At 39.8% G+C, this 23,544-nt stretch overlaps 1 protein-coding gene across 1 annotated transcript in view; it reads left to right on the forward strand.

Moving 5' to 3' along the window:
- SIM2 (single-minded family bHLH transcription factor 2) overlaps window positions 1-23,544 on the forward strand; it is a 61,917-nt gene that overhangs the window by 37,144 nt on the left and 1,229 nt on the right. Inside the window, exons 5-10 of the mRNA XM_010000417.1 lie at window positions 1,351-1,436; window positions 3,640-3,839; window positions 8,446-8,552; window positions 13,998-14,145; window positions 15,975-16,143; window positions 16,886-17,294. Coding sequence (XP_009998719.1) covers window positions 1,351-1,436; window positions 3,640-3,839; window positions 8,446-8,552; window positions 13,998-14,145; window positions 15,975-16,143; window positions 16,886-17,294 — 1,119 coding nt within the window. The remainder of the gene's footprint in view (window positions 1-1,350; window positions 1,437-3,639; window positions 3,840-8,445; window positions 8,553-13,997; window positions 14,146-15,974; window positions 16,144-16,885; window positions 17,295-23,544) is intronic.

Below are 23,544 nucleotides of genomic sequence, written 5' to 3' on the forward strand. Positions count from 1 at the left end.
TCTCAGCAGAGAGCAAGCAATAGTGTTACACAGAAAATCTGTATTGAAGCCATGAATTGCACTGATGTTCCTAACTCCCAGATCCATTCTTTACTCATGAGATCATGCTTCAGCCATAGAAATCTGTACTGTTTGACTTCCTCCCACCAAATTGTATACACTGTATTTAAAACTCTATAGTGGATGTGCCAGTTCATTTAAGTGCCTATTTTTCCCCATACAGATCTAATTTGCATTGGGAAGATAAATGGAAAATTCAAACACTCAGGATGGCTGATACTATTTGAGATGCAGTACATACTGCACTTCTTTTCTCTCCTCACTAAATCCTTTTCTGTGGTTATATCTTCAGACCTTTAAACTCAAAAGTTAATGTAGAGAGTTTATCAGTTTCCAGGTAGTGGTCTGAGGCACAAACCACTGCAGGTGTGTGGCTAAGAGGTGTTAACTGGGTGATGGATATACAAAAAACTGGGAGCACAACAGTTAAATCAAGTTAAAGCAAGACTCCAGCTGAATACAGTGGACTTTGAATCAAACCCTGTGGGGAGTTAGGAGGTAATACACATTGCAACAAACCTGTAAACCTCTCTGCTTCATTGTTTTTCCTGCTCACAAATGTATCAAATTAATGTTGTTGGTTTTGTTGGGGGGCCTTTTCTGCATATAATTGTGTTCTGCCAAACTGGAACTTTCAGTATAATAAGTCAGAATTATTAATGATGTCTGAACTGTTATTGAGAAGAATTAACATTAAAGAAACTAGTAAATTATGTTTAGCACTTCACTTGTGTATACCTGAGTAATATTTAAAACATTTCTGGAGTTTACCCAGGAAGACAGTTGTTTAAAAACTATTTACCAAGATTGTTTTGGAAAACAGTGAAACAGGTAATAATATTGCATATGGAGGCCAGAAATTCACCAGCCTGGGCATGATTAGCTACATACACTCAAATTATTACAAAACAAATGGATTTTCTTGTTTCCCACTGCTATAATTTTGGACAGTACCTTAATTTACCCGTGTTCCAAAGAAGGCATTTTGTTCCTTTCATCAATATGGCCTGGTGCCTAGCTGTTCAGAAGCAAGGTGATTGCCTCAAGAAGGATGGTAAAAACAGAAATTTTGGGAATTAGTCATGCTGATTTGTCCAACTTTCACAGGGAATCCTAACATGAAGGTGCAACAAATCCCAAGGGCAGAGATGGAATGGGCAAGTAGAATGACTGACTTCTAGTGCTGCCAAGGCCTGAGACATAAACACATCTGTTAAATAATGAAAAGCAATGCTATGGACAGTTTTGAAATCTTCAGTAATAAATAAGCAGTATGGTTTGTGCTTTCAGAATATGAAATTGAGAGATCATTTTTCCTGAGAATGAAGTGTGTCCTAGCCAAAAGAAATGCAGGATTAACGTGCAGTGGCTACAAGGTAATGTAAATAAGCTTCCTCCCCACCCCCCAAGTATTCAACAAGTGTCAAGTTTATTTATTTAGGTTTTCTTATGCATGTGTAGCTGAAACCAAAGTCTGTGATGGAAAGAATCAGAACAGATGAAAAAAAGTGCCACTGTTGATTGCAAATTCCCTTAGGATTCCAAGTTTATGCTCTCTCACAGTGAGTTGGAGTTTGCTTTGTGACACATTCCCACATCCTGATCTTCCAGATTGGGGAATTGGCTGGAGCACACTCACGGAGGTGAATGAGAGTGCACAGCCAGGTCTTATTCCCCCATGGAATTCGAGGCAGATGAGCAGGAACCCAGACACAGGAACTTGGAAGTGTTCCCACATTCCTCTGCCTTGATGTTACCATGTGTCAGTTGAGCAGCCACCCAGTTGCACCAGTCACCTCACTGGCTTGACCAGAACTACCTCAACATTAGTGTGACCAAAATGGTACCCTAAACAATCATGAATATCAACTCAGGGTTGAATTGTATTAAATCACCAATTTTTTTAATACATCTTATGCTTGTATTAATTTTCTATTTATTACATGAAAACAGAAGCCACAGGAAATCCTGAGATTCTGTAATAACACCTGCCATTCAGGTAGTTCTTATTTGCAGCTTTACAGTGTGCTTTTTTTGCTCTTTGAGCAACACAGTATAATTCTGTCACTTAAACATGAGGAAAGACGGGTATTTCACATACAGTCTGATGAGGATTCATTTTGTTTAAGTCATTCAAAACCAAAAAGAAAATCATGCAAGAGAAGCAGAGATCTTCTAAGTGTGTGTTCTAGGTCCAGAGATGTATCTGTCTACTTATACTGCTATTTACCTGGCTAGACTGATAATTCTTCATTACATGGACCCCTGTTTACTCAGCTGCTTCCCAGCAAAAAAATAATTCTGTCCCAAAGCTGAATCTGAAATCAGGTAAAAATATGGAGCTTGTAGTGATAATAACTTCATATGTTTTTTTATTTTCCCCATTTATGACTGCTAATCAGGGGGATTACCTTCTTTCTTCTTTTGCTCACTAGTAAAACATTATGCAGTGAAATATTTAAGGATGTTTTAATCTAGAGAGATATTTACCTGAATTTATCCTCTTAATACATCACTTGAGTAGCTGAAGCACAACAAAAACTCATTAATGAAATAGTAGGGGAACTAGTAGGATCTGCTGAGAGATCTTAAATAAGTTTTGCTTGCTAGTGTACTTCTGCTAAAGATACTAATCTCATGGTGATTGGAGAGGAGGGCTATTATACAAGAGGAACCTACTTATAGGTGACTGTTTAGTATGTTGTTTAGAAGTACTAAACACAGTGGAAATTAATTATTTTCCATTGGACAGACTTAAAAGTCAAACAAATACAAAAATTAAGCTGAAGGATGTGTATTATGCTTGCTGTTTGGACTAGAAAATTGGTAGGAGTAGAAATGATTTCTAAACACCAGAACTACATTAAACAAATCTTACTTCCTTATAGAGTCCCCAGTTTTCAATTTTCTCCACTCTTTAGCTGACATTGTGAATTTTTACATTCTATTACTCAAGTTATCACTCCTGTGATTAGGAATTGTATATGGGGATTCAGGAATCTGGTCTCAAGACCCTGGGCTTGGTCACATGTCAAAATAATGGTATCTCAACTTGAGAATTTTAAGCCCATTTCTAGTGCATGTACATACACAGAACTTAGTCTTTACAAATGTGATGCATGATTCTCCACTGGATTTTTAAAATGTCAGTTTTTCATCAGAATATGAACTCATTAAAATTGAAAAGTTTATATATGCCTCTGTGTGTGTGAGAAAGAGTAATTTTAAAAAGCAACTTATAGAATTTTCTATTAAAGAACAGGAATTCTGACTGTATCTACAATAAATCTATGTCAAAAAGAGTTTTAATTATTAACAAGAAAGCAGTCTAGATAGTCCCAAAGAGCATGTGCTTTAATGCTGGATTAATCACATTGGCAGTAAACACTAAAACTGCATTTACTGTGTTTTAATCTCCATTCATAATTTAACTGCGCTTCTGAAGCCTTAAGAGACTATGCAGTATTTAAGTGTTTAATGGGTGTATTGCTTTATAACCTCATTGAAACTGGGTGGTCAGCTGACTTGCAGCCTCTTCCGTTGCCATCAGGTGTTGAATGTGTTCTCTTCTCATGCCAGGTGATCCACTGCAGTGGCTATTTGAAGATACGGCAGTATATGCTTGATATGTCTCTGTATGATTCCTGTTACCAAATCGTTGGACTGGTGGCTGTAGGTCAATCTTTACCTCCCAGCGCAATCACTGAGATCAAACTTCACAGTAACATGTTTATGTTCAGAGCTAGTTTGGACTTAAAACTAATATTCCTAGATTCCAGGTAAGCAGCTGTTTCATTTCTAGCAGAAAATGTTTTCCAAGGGTTATCTAAACAAAAGTTTACAAACAGATCAATATATCCATGAAAAAGTAAAGTGGTCCAAAATAGGCCTGGAACACAAAGACCATGTGGGTTTCCAAAGCTCTTCAGATTGCTGGATTGAAAGAACCTGTACAATTTAACCTATAGATACTTACAGCTTCAGAGAGTCAAATAAAGGCTTCTTGCTGTGAGCAATAGAAAGATGAGCAGTAATACATTCTTACCTTAAAGGACACAAATTTTAACATACAAAGCTAATGAAAAGAATAAGATTGTATCACCATAACCATATCAGTTGTAGTCAGTGACTCAATGTCCAAATGGAGGCAGGTGATGTGTGGTGTCCCTCAGGGATCAGTATTGGGATCAGTGGTGTTTAACATCTTTGTTGGAGACATCGACAGTAGGATTGAGTGTATCCTCAGCAAGTTTGCTGCTGATACCAAGCTGTGTGGTGTGGTTGACGCCCTAGAAGGAAATGATGCCATCCAGAGGGACCCTGACAGGCTGGAGAGCTGGGCCAGTGCCAACCTCATGAAGTTCAACAAGGCCAAGTGCAGGGTCCTGCACCTGGGTCAGCACAACCCCAGGCATCCTGGGCTGCATCAAAAGAAGTGTGGCCGGGGGTGTTTGTGTGTGATTCTGCCCCTCTGCTCTGCTCTGGTCAGACCCCACCTGGAGTACTGTGTCCAGTTCTGGGGCCCTCAGCACAAGAAAGATATGGACCTGTTGGAGAGGGTCCAGAGAAGGGCCACCAAGATGATCAGAGGGCTGGAGCACCTCTGCTATGAAGACAGGCTGAGAGAGTTGGGGCTGCTCCGCCTGGAGAAGAGAAGGCTCCAGGGAGACCTTATAGCACCTTCCAGTACACGAAGGGGCTACAGGAAAGCTGGGGAGGGGCTTTTAATCAGAAAAGACAGTGATAGGACAAGGGGTAATGGTTTTAAACTGAGGGAGGGGAGATTTAGGTTAGAGATTAGGAAGAAATTCTTCACTATAAAGGTGGTGAGGAACTGGAATAGATTGCCCCAGGAGGCTGTTGATGCCCCATGCCTGGAGGTTTTTAAGGCCAGGTTGGATGAGGTTTTGTGCATCTTGGTCTAGTGGTGGGGTTCCCTGCTCATGGCAGGGGGGTTGGAACTTGATAATCTTTAAGGTCCCTTCCAACCTTAATGATTCTATAATTCCATGATTCTATCCTTGATTTTAAAAAAACAAAACAGCCAACCAAACAAACAAACAAAAAAACAACCAAAAATAAAACAAGAAAAAAAACCACAAAACAAACAAACAAACAAAAAACCCCACAAAAAACCCCAAACCAAAACAAACAAAAAAACCCCAACCAAACAAAAAAAACCCAAACAAACAAAAACACCCCACATGACTGAAACATTGAGGTCAAATGACCTTAAATGGGGTCATCTAGAAAAGTTTTGAAAGAGTAATAAAACATAGTCTTCTGTACTTTAGTGTAATGCCTTAACAATTAAACCAACCCTACTAATAGGGCTGTTAGAATGAAAACAAATTCAATTGGCTACTACTTGGGAAAATGGCTATTGCTGAGGAAAGAGAACCCTGCTTCCACTCTTAGCCAATATAGCTCACACAGCAGCTGAAAAGAACACGAAAACGGAACTGAAGGAGCTGTGAAGTTATTAATTTATCTCTTTTTGAAACATGGTAATCTTTTAGTATACAATGGCACTCTGTACAGTGCAGTTCAAAATACCTTGAGGGGAAAAGTCCAATTTCCAGACAATATAACAGATTTTACTATGACAGGATGACAATTCTTTGAAAATCCCTGCATGTGGAGTAGTATGTCATATACTTTCTCATTTTCCTGGCTTGCTAGATTTGTGAGAAGAAGACATTGTATTTATGTGTAACAGTGAAAAAGAGTCTGTATCCAAGACAGTGGGGAAGTTTTGCATGGCAGGCCAACCATGCAAGAACATGCTCTTTCTCTATGCTAAGTCAGCTAGATAGTGGGCCATCAGCTGCTAAAATACAAAGACCTAGTTGTTTCTGGAATTCTTCCCTTTTTTTGGCATGCTTAATGTAATAGCTACAAAGAAGTACAAGGTGCTCAGCAACATGTCTTTGCATGTGGAAAAAAATGGAAATTCTGTGCCTAAGAGGAACTGCCTGGAGACACAAGTGTCTTCAAAGGAGACAGTGTAACCAGAGGTGTTGACAGGAGCACAGATAGAACCAGTACTGTTGCATAGCTGTGTTTACCAAAGAGCAGGTGGGTGTTGTCCACAGGCAGGACAATCAGGGACAAAGTATTACCAAAGCCCCTTGCTCTCCCAGCTGTGCAAACCAAATTATATTTGCTCAGAGCAGGGAGATGTTAGGAGTAAGACAAAACTGATGGCAGGCTTGCTTATGGTGCCCAGGCGAGGAAACACGTTGCTGGATCTTCCCAGGTAACCATCACAGCTCACAGCGAAATACGGCAGCCCTAGGAAGGAGCAGTAAAATAAGCCTCTCTAGACACTTGATACAACATAAAACATACAAGAGTTAATTTGTCAAGGTCACTGGGAAAAGGAGACAGTTACTTCCCTCCAAAGTGATCTGCCTGTTCTGATTTTCTCTTTGCAGCCTATTATTCATTGTTCCATGGCATACAGAGGATTTAGGGAACTCTAGAGGGCAGAACTGATCACTGGGGCAAGCTCGGTTTCCTTCTGTGTGCTCTCTTACATGCAGAGAACAATCTTCAGAGCCCAGGCTCCCTACTGTGGCTTATTGAGGGGTTGGCTTTGCGTTAAGGATGTCAAGCAGCTGAGTTTGTTACCAGATTCAAACTCTTCAAAAGTTTGGGTGTCCTCCTAACTGTTAATGATGGGGTTTTTGGCCTACAGGAAGACCAGCTTCAAAACGAGGCTGCACCTCCATAAAAATCAACACCAGGCTTATGCTTGTGGCATTTTTATATTATTTTTTATTTTTTATTAGCTGTTTGTCTACTCACCAATTAAGAGATCAGGATGAAACTGCCACCCTTGTTTTAACTGCAGTAAAGTCAAAAGGAGCACTGAAACTTGAACAAGATCGTTCACCAGTATTTCACTATGCTGATAGGCTTAATTGAAAATTTGGACCCCTAGAATTAAACTAGGCTGAGACGGTGGGGTTTTTTGTTTGTTTTTCTGATTTCTTTCAGAAGAATCCAGCCCCACAATTATCTCTCTCAAGTAGAATGTGAAGTCCTCAGTCTCTGTGGAGTCCACGTAATTGCTTAGTGTTAGGGTAAGAGTCAAGAAGGTGCATAATAGTTAAAGGAAAAAAAAAAAAGTAACAAAAGTTTACATTATCCCAAATGACTCCTTGCTTGACACCTCTGTATTCATTTTTGTAGGTACTACTGTGTTATTCTCTGATACAGTGTATCCTCATTAGTGTTTACATTCAGATCAGAACCATTTTGAAGTGAATGTCCTGATGGTCCCAGCTCATTGCACTGCAATTCGTGTCATGAAGAGGCCTTAGGCATGTGAACTGAATTCCTTCTGCATGAATGTGGATTGGAAGACAACCATGTCTAAGGCACTCTAATTATTAAAAGCTTTCAGTATACAGACCTAGGCTACAGCAAGTCCCAAGTAAAAGTCCCAAAATTAAAATATGCAAATGCATCTGCTGCCACAGAAGAAGATCCTCAGCAGTAACAATTTTACACTACAGACTGCCTGGTAATGGACTATGTTGGTTGTTAGCGCAGACACGCCTTTGTGTAGTACCTCTGCTCTGCCTTTTCAGGGGAAGAAAGCACAGAATAGCTTTAAGCACCCCCAACAACACTAGGTAAAGAAGACACATTACAGCTGAGTTGCACAATGTATTTTAAGGATTTTTGTTCTCAAGCAACAGTGCTAAGTAAACAAGAGTTCACTTTGAAACACGAAGTTTGACTCTTCAGGTGTGATGCAGTAGAAGTTTGACTGGTTCTTTAACATCGGCAGAGATGTTGCTGCTCCAAATTTGTTCCATTATTCTACTTTTTATCATGTGAGGGTGTTTTTCTGAAGTCTAGCTTCAGCCTTCCTTTTCTTAGCTAGTGGTCTTCACAGCTCCTTGTCTTTCCACATCCTCAGCTGGAATAAGCTCCTGCTTCCTTCTTCTGTAAGGTGTTAGGTTGAATTTATTTATAGACCATGATCACAGCTTCTGTGGACTGATGCATGCTACACTTGTGTATTTGCAAAAGCAAATGAAAATGTGTCAGCAGTTCACAAGAGTAGTTTAATTGTTTCGTGAATGGTTGCTCAACTGGATCTTTGTTCAAAGGATCATGCATGGCAGTGGCAAAAGCCCAAGGTGGACATAACTAGAACTCCTTTTCCTGTGCATAGAGCTGGCCAGGAAATAGCTGCACCTTGCTTTGGCTGGTTTGAGGGGGTTTATTTTCTTATAAAGATGAGGATTGTGCTTCCAAAACTAACAGTTTGTCCTCTAGGCACCTGATCTGTTGGCATAATCAAATACTAGTTTAATCAAATGGAATATTCCTAGGTAACTTGTTTATGATGAAATCTTCCTTTTGCAGGGTGACTGAATTAACTGGATATGAGCCCCAAGATCTGATAGAAAAAACCCTTTACCACCATGTTCATGGCTGTGATGTGTTCCATTTACGATATGCTCATCATCTGCGTAAGTAAAAAGAACACGAGACTGAAACTTAGTGAGTGGGAAGTTTTGCAGACAACAGGTGCTATGTTGGAAAGTAGAGAAAACTTTCCAAATGTCAGCTGGAGCTACGTTTTTAAGTGTGCTTGGCTATCACTTAAGGAAACCATAAGCTAGATATTCAATAAGATATGTTTTGGGGGCGGGGGGAAATACTAAAAAAAAATCTGGCCACTTCTATCTTTCTACTTAAAGGATCTAGGCTCTTTTGAAAATTTGGACTTGGTTCTGGGTGACGAACTCTTGAAGGAAAAAACCAAGAGCGAGTGAGTGAGGGGAAAATCTGAACTTTACTAGGTTCGCTTGTTAAAAGAAAAACTATGCAACAGCTCACAATTCCTCTGAAATATGTTAGCAATAAACAACCCGTGTTTGAAGTGAATACAAACAACATTAAAAAAAAATCCTTAGATGAATATTCATTAATAGCATGTGGATGAGGTTTGGAAAATGCAGTGTTGAGAAAAAAAAAATTACACATTTAATAATTCCCCATCTGCCAACAGAGGCTAATCATATCTTCAAACATCTGGATTTGGGAAGTAGTTCATTCAGTAGCACATTAATTTGAGAAGCAAATTGAGGGAATAGCTGAACTCTGGATTTGGCTCAGTTTGCTGCAGCCCATATGATGGAAAGATGACATCCGAAACCAAATGTCAGTGAATTTTTTTCCAGATTGCTCCTTCTGGGCTGACAGCAGCCAGAGTCAAATCCTTATCGTAGGCTTCCTGACAGAGAACATAGTCAGTTCTTCACCTTAATATGTACTATTCATGAGAATCTGGAATATAAAGGAGGATGTAACTGTACTAGGCAAGTCAGTGTTGAAATCCCAAGTGCTGAATTCTGTTGATGGCAGTGTGTACTACACCTAGGCTCTGGGCCATTGCAAACTGAAAACTAGAATGAACAGTGTACATGGTAAAGTCCTGTTGGGGGCTCCCTCTTTGTAGTGCTAACATCTGCATCTGGATGTGACTGTTGACCTGTACAAAATGTTGCTCATCATTTTCACAAGACAACTTGAGATACCCGTGTCAACCAGTACAAAGATGATTCCATTACAGCCACAATCATGTCTGGAAAACAGTTTTTCATTTTAGAGCAGTGATGAATAATCTTGTGTGCACATCAGAAGACCTGGCTGCATCTAGGTATGATTGAAGTTTTTTAAAAAAAGAGACACATTATGTTTACTGAATTAACATCCCCGATCTCCTCTCACAATTAAAAAAAAACCCTCAACCAAACAGAAGAACTAAAAGCAGTTCTCTGGGTACTGTATCTGAATTACAAAGATAATTATTGTAAAGTTTAAAAACAGAAGAAAACTTGAGACATATGCATAGAAATTTATGAAAGTTTCACAGCAAATAAATGCCAAGAAGCAAAAAATAATGGCTAATGCTTGGGCAACAGTGGGAACAGTGCAGAATCACAGTCAGAGTACCAAGTAATAAGAATTATTAAAACAGATGTAAAGTGTACAAACTTCCTCTGGGGAGCACTGTTATAACTCCCCCATCATCCATCAGTAAATGTCTTAGGAAGATGTACAGTAAGAGGTTGGCCAGTTTGACATACTGTTTTATAAAGCAATTTGATGATTAAGTGTCATCTGATGAAGAAAGCTGGAGAGAAATATCTTACACATAATAAGGGTATTAAGACCAGAAATAAGAAAAGGCAACCCTAAACTAGGGTAGCAAATTGCTTTTTAAAAGAGGAAAAAAAAATTCCCAAACTGAAGACCTGAAGCATCTGAGCTTTAAGTTAGGCAGTGCAAAGAACAAAACAAAGGAAACAGTTAGGGAAACAAGTTAAAAGGGATATAGCAAGAACATCAGACTATGAGGAATATGTAGATGTCAATATTCGCCTAAGGTGTGCTGGCAGCAAACAATGCTTCCTGTTTTAACATTTGATTAGCTTCCAGCTACATGAAAAACCTTCTGGCCTTTGAACTAGTGCTATTTATTTCTATAGCACCATCAATATACACAGTGTTTGCTCTGCAACTGGGGAAATGTGGACACACAAATTAAAAGCCCCTGCCTAAGGATCTTGCATTCTAAAAGACAGAGCAGAGAAACTGTTTCAGTACAGACAAAGCTCTCCTCTGTTTTAGTATAGACAAAACATTTTTTTAGCCCAGAGAAATCACTCAATTTGTATCATCCTCTCTCTGTGAGGATGGCTTTGTGCTTCCCACATGTTGTAACATTATTGTTCTTCCCACATAACCTTTTACAAGAGTCACATCTCTGTGTCTTGGCAAGGCAAGCCCCAGCTGATGTCATCATTAAACTGTTTTGCCACTTACTGAAGTCAACCTGTGTATTTATAGAACTTACCCTATAGCAGAGCACAGTTCACACTCAGTCAATGGTATGAAGTCTACTTTTGCTTCCCCAGCAATCAAGCCTTTTGCCAGAGATGCACCAGTTTTTTAGAGGGCAAAAGAACTGTAGAGTCTGCTAGGGCACCATCCACTGACCACGCTGCTCGAGGGCTGGGCTGCTGACATGCCAGGTTCTGTGTGCCAGGGAAGATAAAACAATAACTGCTGTGAGCGAGGAACCAAGAACTCTGTTTCTCTTAGTGATATCCTTAAGTGCAGGCTAGGAACTCCCAGCCACATGGCCATGGGCCTGCTGGAGCCTTTTAAAATAGCCATCTATGACAGACCAGAAGGAACAGCCCAGGCAGCCCAGTGCCTTTTTCAGCTTGCCTGCTAAACCAGGAGGGAACCACAACAGTGGAACACCCAGTTACAAATGGCACATCTAAGAGCCAAGGTTAAAGCCACTGAATCCTCCCCATTTGATTGCAGCAGAGGCCACCAAGAAGTCTGAGCCTGCACAGATTGTCTTGGTAGTGGATTTACCTCACTCCCATTTCTGAGGTTTCCCAATCAGCGTCCAACAGGGTAATTTAACACAAAGCCAAATGGAAATTGACCTCATTTACTGTATCGGAAGCACAGCTCCTGTCCCCTAGCCAAGCTCAGACTTCCCCCAGATTGCTAAAAATGCAGAAGACACGGGGTCCTCCCCTGTCCCAGGAGAAATATTGGTTTATCCATATAATTAAGAAGGAAATTTGAATACTGTAGACATCAGCAGTTTTCACATATTTTAAAATACTGTCTTAACTACAGCTAAAACAGGAATATTAAAAAAAAAAAAAATCAGTAAGAGAAAGTAAAAACTAGTTCCAAATCACACAGAAGAACTTTGTTACAGCTAGTGATCCATTACAGAGTTAATTGCTGTTTTGAAAGACTGAGTAGCAAAGCATTTTGAATTAAAAGAAAACCTGACTATTAAACTAGCACAAGGACTTAGTTCTAAAGAGCCTAGACCACGTTACAAAAAATATCTGTTAGATAGTCTAGTCCAAAATATAAGCATCATTTCCTAGAACTGGGCTACTTGGATTACGGAACACCAAAAAACATAGTGATTCCATGGCATACAGCTGATTTTTAACAAATATTTTTAGAACAGATTTATTTGTCATTGTTACACTGAACCTTCAAGTAGCAGCCACAAGACCTTTACCTTGGAGCAATATATTGGACTCAAAGAGTACACATCTTCATATTTTATAGGTGTGTTTACATGCACACATATTCCTTATTATATTCCTAAATATCCAAATATACGCACACCTCCATCCCATAGAGTGTTTTATGTAGAAATGTAGGCCTGAAAAAGGACACCAGCAAATAGGAGGCAAGTCTAAGAGAGCCATCCAACTCTAAATAGTTTGGTGTCAGTGAGGATGGGTTTTGAATGTCTTGCAAGATGTTGTTGTTTATCTTGTTGCTTTCCAAACAAATGGATAGCATATCTTTTAATTGAAGGAGAACTGACACTTCCAGAAAGACCTGTCTATAGTTATTTTGTAAGGGCTTGATTTTCTTAGGGAGATCACCTGAATTGAGGAAAAGTTTAAATATGTTGTGACATGCACAGATGGATGGGTGACTAAGCAATCCAGAGAGATTACCTATATGCTACAGACTTAGAGGACCTTTTAGCAAGAACAATAACTCTTTTATTTCTGCCAGTCTTACATTGGGCTATTCACATTATTAGCATTATTGCAGTCTCTGATTATTATTGGAAATTACAAATCTCTACTTCTCCAAGTAACAACAGAACAACAAAAAGCCAACCCCAGCAATGACTGAGCCATATTGTTGACTACCAAACTGCATTCTTTAGTTCCTGTTTTAACATTGGATGTCTTCCCTGTCAGAAAAATCTTCTATGAGTACTAAAGATAGGGCCATATAGTTTCATTTCAGGTGGTTATTTGCTTTACTAGAGTTGGCTGAAGGATAAAGCTGTTGTTTGATTTCCTTATTAAGTGTCTGCTCCTACAACAGGCATGTACACTAAGAGGACCAACTTACAATGAGGTTTGCTATTAAGTTCAGTCCAGTACAAGCCCAACATTCGCAAGCAGTAATTCCATTTCTTAATAATGAATTATATAAGGGAATTGCAGGTATTTATCACTTCTTTTGGACACAGTTTGTGTAGCAAGCTCAGTCCCTTATTTCTTAATTTAAAAATAAATAACTGATTGTAGAGAAGAGTAAGAAGGTGGAGTTTCCTAGAGGAATGCTCCAGGATGACACAAGAGAAGAGCTGCTTTTGAAGGCTGGGCATTATCTTCTAGTGAATCATTAGATAAATGCTTGGCACTAAACCAGAAATTTTTGTGGCTAGATTAAATATTTAGAGATGATACATTACTGCTATTATAGCATAGCCTTATGCAAAAATTTCTTTGTTCACAAAAAATCCCAACTGTTATATGGAGGATTACATTTCTAGTGAAATCTATCAGATAATTTAATCACCTCTCTGGCCTTGTTTTTATTTGAATGCTTAAGAACCAAATAACATTTTAATTTCCCCCTTTTAAATACATTTTCAAAATGTAGAGCTTACAGAGGAAAAAGCATTATAGCATAAAACACATCACAAAATACACAACAATCTGTCAAGCTATGAATGACAAAAGTTCTTCCAAATATACTGGAAAAATTCGAGCTAGTTGTGCCCACTTCAAAATACTTTTGCTGCCTTGAACTTCTATTTTTCAATTAGAAGATTAGAAACAGTAAGTGTTTTTGCAGAAGTAAGCATGAGAGAGGAGTGAGAACTGAAAAAGAAGGAAGACAAACCTAAATAGTTTGCAACATACGACTATGTGACCTTGTAAAGGAGCAGGACAGATACCTTTGCAGGGGAGTTACTCAGAGGTTGGTGGGAGGAGGTTTTAGGGATGGGGAGGAGGGCAAAAAGTTCCTGTCTTGCAAATCCATCTCTCCAGGAAGCGATCACAAGTCCAAGCAATGTGAAGAGCTTTTGTGTGTTGTATTTACAGTGTTGGTGAAAGGCCAAGTCACAACCAAGTACTATCGACTCCTGTCCAAGCACGGAGGCTGGGTCTGGGTACAGAGCTATGCTACTATTGTGCATAACAGCCGTTCATCACGGCCTCACTGCATAGTGAGTGTCAATTATGTCCTTACGTAAGTCAAAATACTTTGTACCATTATGTGTTATGAGTAATTGATTCATTACTAATTAAATCCTTTATAGTCTGTTTTGTTTGTGCATCCCGGTATCATTCTGTGCTTGCACATTGCTGCCACTTTCTCTGCTCATATCCTCTCTCTTCAGTTACTCTGCACTAAAAAGAGCTTGTATTCCTTATGATTACTTGTACACCGTATTCGTGGATGTAACGCCACTTGTAGCCATTCATTATAGACCTGGGCCCCAATTTTGTAACTGACAACAGAACTGTGCTGGTGCCAGACACAGTGAAAGCTGCTGCTACCCAGCAGAGATCACAGTGTCAATCTGGGAGACACACACATGGTAGGAAGTGCTACTTCTCTTCAGGGACAGGTGAATCACTGAGGATTCCTTCACATGCCTTGGGTTGCACAAGATATTCAGGGTAAAACTATATTCTCACAATGGCAAGTAGCTCACTCTGAGCTGAGGAAGGTACAACAGTTTGGACCAGTAGTTTATGAATTCTGGTTCAAGGCATGAAGTTGTCACAAAATTCCTATATGACATAAACATGGGAGACAGAAATCTATATTGAATAAGAGGGATAAGTAACAGAGAAACAAACAGTGACTGAAGTGACTGTAGGGGGAAATTTAAAAAAAGGATAGCGGGCACACCTTATGTTAAATAGTGTAAAAAAAACCCAAACCAACAAAACAGGAAACTATATAGTCTTTTCTTTTATCTAGACTGCTCCATTTCTTATCTGCCTTGAAAGTAAGATGTCTTTGCATGATGTGTGTGGTAGGATCGTGTTTGTTTGCATATTACAGTGTTGTCTCTGATACCTGACCTTGGGGAGTTAGAGTGTATGAGTTGAGAAACTACAGGGTATTTCCTTACACTACTTACAGGAGGTACTCAGTCCTAGACACACTGGCTAATGCTGCCCTCATCCCTCTACAGAACTGAGAGCCAGCAGCACAAGGGAAAGACCCAGGCCAGCAACTTGCTTGAGTCCCATGAACTGGGGCAAGTGATTAGAGTAAAAAGGAGGAAATTGCACTAGAGACGTGCAGCATATTCTGGAGTTAAATTTACTTCCATGTTAATCACCTTCAAAAAGAGATGGAAAGGAGTTTAGATTAAGAGAGAAGTAATGCTTTTTCTAGTTATCCCTTCAAAAATACACTCCACTGTTGCTACTGACAAAATGAGGGGAGACCATTTAATCATCAGATCCTTATCAAGTAATGTTTTAAATATGATACACAACCTTTTCTTGATCTGTTTTTTAGCCTCTTTTGTAAAAAAAATCTGCCCTGTCTGTGAGGCAGATAAAACTGAACAGAACAGAGTAGAACATGGAGAACATGGCAGCTCCTGTGGTCTAGTTTACAAGGACATTGTGCTGGCAGGAGAGGAACATTGCGCTTTTTCCTTTCCTTGGGGTGAATTGTCAGAGCCAGGGCACAGACTGATTGAAGAGGAGACAGACAAATTGATCTGTGACTTTCTATCAGCTGCCGAAGCTGTGATTCCAAACTGCAGGGTGCCACAGATGGCCGAGAACTTGGCATAGCTTAGGTTCACAGTGGGCACATGTAGTACAAACATATTAACCGTGGAATGTCTGCGATAGACTTGCATGGGGACGGGGTCAGATGACAAAATTCACTGCCCGTCGACACCCTCAGCCTTGCACTGCAGACTCAATGAAAGCCTTAGAAGAATGAAAATGAAAACATTGTGAAAGCTAACATGTATTTTCAAAGGTGTTATTTTGCAATTGTGTGGTATGTTTGAGTATGTAATTTATCGGACTGTTCTTTTGCAGAGATATTGAGTATAAGGAACTTCAGTTGTCACTGGACCAGGTTACCATTTCTAAGTCACAGTTTCCATGCAGAAACTCAGTATCTACCTCGCAGGAAACCAGGAAAATAGTAAAACCCAAAAGTAATAAAATGAAGGCAAAACTCAGAACAACACCTTACCCACAGCAGGTAACTTTTTCAGCAATATTTACTTACCAATTGTTGTGGTAGCATGCTTGGGACAGGACAGAGATCATCTGGAACTGAACTTACTGTAAAACTGACTGTAGTATGCTCTGCCACAGGAACTCCCTTGTAGGTTGGAATACAATTAAAACCTTTTGTTCTCGGGTTGGACAGCACAAGTAGGACAAACCAACTCTGGCAAGTGATGCAAACACAACAGCAGTGAATGCAGTGAGCAAATATACTGCATTCAAACCAGTGAGAGCCCAAAAAGCATTTGGTAACTGGAGAGGAGGGTGGGAGAGACTGGGAAGAGAAAATCTTTGTGGTAGAAGCTGATGCAAAGGACAGATTTTGTGCTCCTATCATTTCAAACCTTGACCTGCCAGCAGATGCAAAATCATATACCATGGTCTGCTACTCCATTAATTGACTCCTGGTGCTTTGGAACAAACTTCTGCCCTCTGATATTTACAATTGCCTACATTTATTACCTGAAATCCAGCTGGCAAAAATTCTCAAATAAACCCTTGATATTAGAATGAGGAATAGTTTTTTTGTTTGCATCTTAAGTGAAGGTAAAGTTACTGCAACTTCAAATGCACTGGTGAGCCAATCCCTTCAGTCAATGAGACTGCAACTCAAGGAGGTCCTGCTTCGGGCACCTGTACATGTTATGCAGTTTCATATAAAAGTTAATAATTTAACTCTCTTCCCTTTCTTTTTTTTTTTTCTTTTCCCCTAGCAATATAGCTCATTCCAAACAGACAAACTGGAATGCAGCCAGGTGGGAAACTGGCGATCCAGCCCTGCAGTGAACACTGCCACCATCCAAGAACAAAACTTCCATTCAGAAAACAGTGAACTTTTATATGCCCCGTCATATAGCTTGCCTTTCTCTTACCATTATGGACACTTTCCTGTAGATTCCCATGTCTTCAGTAGCAAAAAGCAAGTGCTGCCTTCAAAGTTTGGGCAGCCTCAAGGAGCACCTTGTGAAGTGGCTCGATTTTTCTTGAGTACACTGCAGACAAATGGAGAATGCCAGTGGCATTATGCCAACTCCTTGGTACCCAACAGCCAGTCACCATCCAAAAATCTTTCTGATCAGCCAGTGAACATCATCCGACATAATCTTGCACAGAGTTATGAAGGTGGGTGTCACTTTGAAAAAAGAAAAAAAGAAAAGCAAATCTATGGGGTGTCTGGGAAAGATTTGTAACTGTAGTTCAAAAACAGAGATTACAAGAAACAGAAAATCAGAATCAGTGAAGTGTATCAACTGCATTGTTTATAGTATTTACATGTTCATACCTCTTCCCTTTACTACAAGCACTTGATTAGGAATATTATCAAAGCATCAGTTGCAAAAATGTATTCACCAGAATCAGTTTTAGAACAGGGCAGAGATACCATCACCTTCAATACTGGCACAGTTTACCTTCATGTTTGCACTACCAGAATTGCTTAGTGGAATTGCTCAGGCAAGTTATTGCTGAAGTCAGAGAGAAACAAATTTACTTAAATTCACAGACAGAAATTAAAATAAACATGATCTATTTCCATAAAAATTGAAGGCTGTACTTTCTGAGTATGAAGCCAGACTGAATGTCTTTACCTTATAGCTACTACAGTGAATGAGTAAATGAAACGCACTGTCTTCTGCTTTATTTGAAAATGTCTTCAGTGCTCCTCCTCAATCAACAGCATTAGCACTCTATACAGATGGTCAGCTCAAATAAGTTGTAGAAAGCACTGAAGACATTGATTTCTCTGAGGTGACGACCTACAAGAAATAACCTTGCAAAGCTATAAAGTAACTAAATGTAAGGAAGTTCAAGATACACTCTAATAATTTAATCTCATATACATTACATCTATCTCCATACACCATTCTGATTATTTAAAAATCAGTGATAAGGACTGGTTGACATACTGCTGTAAAGTTAGATGAAAACACTCCTTTCTTCTAGCTTCAATGAGGGTGGGATAGAAAAAGCAGTAGTGGAAATTTAAAATAAAAAAGCTAGGAAAGATAGGTTTAAGATTCATGTGTACCAGAAATAAGTATTTATTCACTTAGGGAGATGACATTAGATATCCTAGATATGAAGGCATTATTTGCAGATGCTACATCAGACAGAAGATGGTATCAGAGACTGAGTGAGTCTCTCCACAGAGGAGCAAATAACTTCTGCCCAGGGTTTTGTCCTTCACAAGACCATTTGACCTCACCTAGTTAAGCTAGCATTTTATTTTACTGCTCTGTGTTTAGGTTGAAAATGAGCAAGGCTGAAGCTCTTCTTGCAGCCTAGTGGAGGTTAAAATCTTTTTCTGAGTCCATGCTCCTCTAATGTGCTGGCTTCCTTTTGTTGCTGCCATGGGTTGGGTGTGAAAAGGAGTAGTTTTAGAGCAAAAATAAGAAATGGTTTTGTCCTTTCTAAAGATGCTGTATCTTTGGGGGTTGGGGGGTGGGGAGGGGTGAAGCTACATATTTTGAGGATAAGTACAAGGACTGAAGTGTATCCTGCAGACTCCCAGTAAGTCTGCAGGAACAAAGCTATTCTAGGTGTACAGAAGTCAGCCTGGCTCTTCTTCTCTGCTTCCAGACTAACAGATGCTGTGAGACTGACCAAGGAAGTAGATCCACCCCTTGCTGGTCAGAGGGTGCCCTGAAGTAGACTGAGAAAGAATGTGGAAAGAACAGCCTGTTCTCTGAACAGGCTGTAAAATTGTCTGTGGCCATAAAATCTGCCAGAAAAGCCCAGTGAGCATAGCAGCAGACAAGCAATTTACCATCAGTCGGCTGATATGGGCAGATAACTCCTAGTAAATATATTAAGTCAGAAGGATTCTACAGGACTACTGTTAAATATGTCAGGGGGGGGAAAAAAATCTGCAAAAAAACCTGCAAGCAACTGCTGGTATTTTTCAACTTCATCCTGCATGCATACCTTCTCCATTTCCTCATGAAGGGGAAAATGGAGCTGTGGTACCAATGGCTCTCATGGTTCTACTTCTACTAAATATTTTGTTGCTTAAGTCGGAATATATCGCTTCTCTTTCGAGCACAGATGTATTTTAACGGATGTTTAGGTATTGAGCACTTGATGAAAATCAATTTGGTACAATTAATTCTCTGCAAAAGCTCTTACGATCATAATATTTAGAAAGAAAAAAAGAATACGGTCCAACCCAAGCCTGGTCAGAGATCATTGCTTGAGTCCTTAAACAGTGTTATAAAAGGATTTGTATCTAACTGTTTCAGAGCTTGTTTCCTCCTGAGGTAGCATTTGCCCTCTTGTAGTTTAGCTGAGGCTGATGGCAGAAGAGAAAACTGAACCTCTGGAAGCAACTTTTTGCTTTTAATAGAAAAGGGCATCTGATGTTCCTTATTCTGTCAACTGCTGCTTTTTCCAGTGGTTCACTGAGAAACTGACAGCCAGTAAGCTTCAAAGCAGAGAGGATCTGCTTAGCATCATTATCTTTAATCCAAAGGCAATGCCAAATATGACATCTGGCAACCGGGTTGGATGTTAGGGCTATTCCACATCACATCCATAGAGGCATCTGCCAAAAATGCCGTAGGCCAGAAACATATTTCTCTATGGAAAATAGCTTCTTTTGGAGAGATCAGAGCATTTAAGATGACATGCCAAGCCATCAAAGCTCTGGAAAAGCACGTAGCAGATAAAACTGCCTGCGAATCAGATGCTGCCGCCTCAAAATCTGGTTTTGAAGCTTCTTCCAGTTTTTTCCAGCTGGCCTAGTCATTCGAGAAAGCAACCATCTTCTTAGTCAGGGACATTTCCTTTTTACACTTGAATGTATACGTTACTACTGTGGGTCCCACAGCACCCACTTCTAATTAAGTTATGCTGTTGACCAGTCTGCACTGTGTGAAGCTTAGTGCCACTAATCATGGCAAGACTCAGGAAATTACAAAGAATACTAAGCATATCTATGAAAACCTCTGCTCCGTCTTCCTCTCCTACCTCCCAGGTTTAGCCTGTGGCTACTGGAAAAATGTAGGACATCTGCTTTGAAAAGTGTATTCCACTAGAGGCAAAGAGGTCTTCAGTGTTTTTGGAGGGAGAATAATGGAGAACATACAGTAATTACATCATCAGCCCATGTCTCAAATTATTTGCAATTAGATTTCAGACCAGGACACAGTACAGATATTAAGCTAATCTAAAAAACGTCTTTTTCATGGACAGTATTGAGATCTGTTGTATCTTTGCCTTGTTTGACCTGAAGGAAGTTCAGCATATCTTTATGACACAGGAGTGTGCAACCTCAACAGCACAGCAGCTCTGCTCATTGGTCTCCAGCAAAACTCAGAGCAATGGAGTAGCTGATCCTCTTCTGTGAAGGCCCTCTGGTACAAAGGATTATGAAACACTGAAACATCCTGGGCTACAAGGCAACATGCAAGTGTTGGCACATTGTGTTTTCAGAGCGTGTAGTCACAGTCTAGAGCAGACTCTCCCAAAAGCCCCAGAAAAAATATGTAAGACAGAGCATGCATGAAGAGGGCTTCATTTGTGTCCTGAAAACAGAGGCTTTCACAGACAGAATGCAGAACTCTGCAAAGGACTACAGGCCTTTTGCATGAAGATCAGTGCCAAGTACCAGCCTGTCTTTGCTTCAGCCTGGTTCCAAGATGCCCTTCTTTCATTTTTACCGAAACAGACTGGGACTATGAGAGAACTAGGAGCAGCTCTACCTATTAATGACTTGGTACAGAAAGACATGCTTGTCCATGAAATAGCCTTTCTGCAAGCATCTTTCCCCATTGAGCACCATCTTATTTTTTACTGTTCTATTTAAAGGTGAAGAGGGAATGCTTTTCACTGCTACACCATCCTTGTATATATAGCCATGATATGTTTCAAACTAAGACAAATACCTGCTAGAGTAGCCTTCCTGTTCCCACTTGGATGGTTGGATGCCAAAGTTTGAGCAGGCTGGCAGGTCATGGGACTCTTTATCTCCAACTTTTCCTCAACCTGCCTGAACTGTACCCTGTGCACCAGCAGGAAGGCAGAGCTACTTGGTAAGAATTACCTGAGACGTGATGCTTGAGGGACTGTTTTCCTTGTTGCAGGTGTAGGCTGCTATGACTGAAGGCAGTGTAAGTAGCAACGGCCTTCTAGAAAGCTACTGTCACTCTGGTATAATACACAGCATTAGATGTGCAGTTTATCTACCTCACTTGGCATAGCCGAGTTGCTCTGGCAGAAGAGTGGTCTGGGAAAGCATCCCAAATTGATGCACTGACTTCAATGACTGGAAAGAGTGCTTCAGTGCTGCAGAAGTGTGGAATGCTTGGGAGCCCTGTGCACCTGCTGAGGCAAGGACTCCAGCAACTGCCCACATGCCAGACGGCTGGAAGCAATCCTGGGGTGCTGCCCTTAAACAGCAGTGCAGAGCAGCTGGTCAGCTTTCTATTAAATTCTGTATGAAAAAACTCCCCAGAAGGAGTCTTTCCCAAGGCATCCTTGTGTTTTTCTCTGCAAAGGAAGACAAAAGCAGGCTGAAGGCTAGCTCCACTAACTGTTCTGAAAAAAAAAAAACCCAGACAAAAATCACTGTGCTTTGTTGCACTGCAGACACCACTTTCTTAACTGTCTGCTCTAACTCCACGAATGTGCTGACAACTTCAATGGAAGCCTGCAAACAATTAATTAGATGCTTACCTTCTTCGTCAACACAAGAGATGAAAACCATGTTTGAAAAATGGGATAGAACAAAATGGATCATCTAAATCTCCAAGTATGCAAATTACTTGCTAGTATGAAGAAGACGGCCATCAGCCCTGCAGAACTTAAGATTACAAAAAGGAAGATGACAAGATGTGGGCCAACCAGTCTAGCTGTGATGCTTCAGCTTCTTACAAGTGTGGGCTCCAAAAATGGGAAAGGACCATCTTTTGTTCAGAGATTAGAGTCTTAAAGTAACAACACTCCATGCTGCAGTGAGAGAACAAACTCATTACTCCTGTGGGTGTCTCATGTTGGAAGAACACTAAAACCAGTATACCAGATTAATTAAACCAAATCAGTTATACATCAGTAGCTCTCAGCATGGGTACTTATTTCATGGTAAAAATGCCAAATGTGGAGTTAGAATTCTTGCAGTATAATGACACTGGTAACCTTTCCAAGTTGTACTCAAGCATGTGGCTGAATGCCTGTTTTGATTTGTGATCTAAGAGGGCCATTTTTCAACAGCTGATGAGAATTCAGTTTACTTAGGATTGCATATACTTCTTGGTACCAAATGTATACATGGAAATTGAAAAGAATAACTTGAAAGGTTGTTGTTTCTAGGAGGGTGGTGGGTTGATCAAGAAGAAATTGGATCCAGATTCCTGTTAAAATTCTGGTGTTAATTATGTGGTGCAACTCCCTCTGAAATTAATGAAGCTGTGCATATAAAAACAAGGTACAATTGAGCTATTTCTGCTTCCTCTGTTATACATCAAGGCTTTGCCAGTCTACTACAGCACAGGGAATATTTAATTATTAGTGAGTACAGTTACGTCAGCAACCACTACAGGGGAACTCCAACACTTTAAAGATGTTGAATAAAATCTTTAGAAAAACAGAAAATCTCTTTTACAAAAGGCACTTAGGTGTCCAGGGTTTTCAGTGAGCATAACACAAAATAGTTTAGGTTTAATTTAAGAAATCTGATAAGTGCCTCATTTACCCTTTAACATAAAACTTTCAAACATGCCTTGGAGGAGTAGTATAACTGTCAAACTGTTTGTACAAGACAGTGCAAAAAAAACTAGTACTCGCCTCACTTTAGCCATGTTCTATAGGAATAAACCAGTGGCTTTTTCTCCTGCTATTTGTAGATGGAGTGTACAAAAAGGAAAACCTGCATAAGGCAAGCAGAAAATTGTACCAGCAATTCCAATTGTTTCAAGAGTTCAGTTATCATGCAGAATCCTAAGAGAAAATGAAGACTACTGAATATATTTTACAGAAAAAGCCGGAATAGAAATTCTAGGTTCATACTCTACTGAACGTTTAAGAATCTAGCTTCTAATTTTCCATGCACATCCAGTTTAGTAATCCCACATTCATCAAACACTTTCAGTGTATGGTTTAGATTACATTTATATTAGACATAAAGCTTTATTATATGATAGTAACTTAAAAGCAGTGATACAGAATTACTCAAGATGTATCTCTGTTGCTTTTCAGTTGAAGTTTTTAATATTTGATGCTAGATTTTCAAGGAGAAAAAGTGAAGCCTTTAACATGACACAATCTAGATACTATACATATCACAAATAGCTACCAACAACTAGATAATGATGTGTCAGTATCCAACACTACACACTCTCTTCCTTCCTTGCAAGGGCAGGTGTCGAATATACCTCCAGAA

This window comes from Chaetura pelagica, unplaced genomic scaffold (genome assembly GCF_000747805.2).
Source record: "Chaetura pelagica isolate M959 unplaced genomic scaffold, ChaPel_1.0 scaffold244, whole genome shotgun sequence".
Classification (NCBI taxonomy): Eukaryota; Metazoa; Chordata; class Aves; order Apodiformes; family Apodidae; genus Chaetura; species Chaetura pelagica.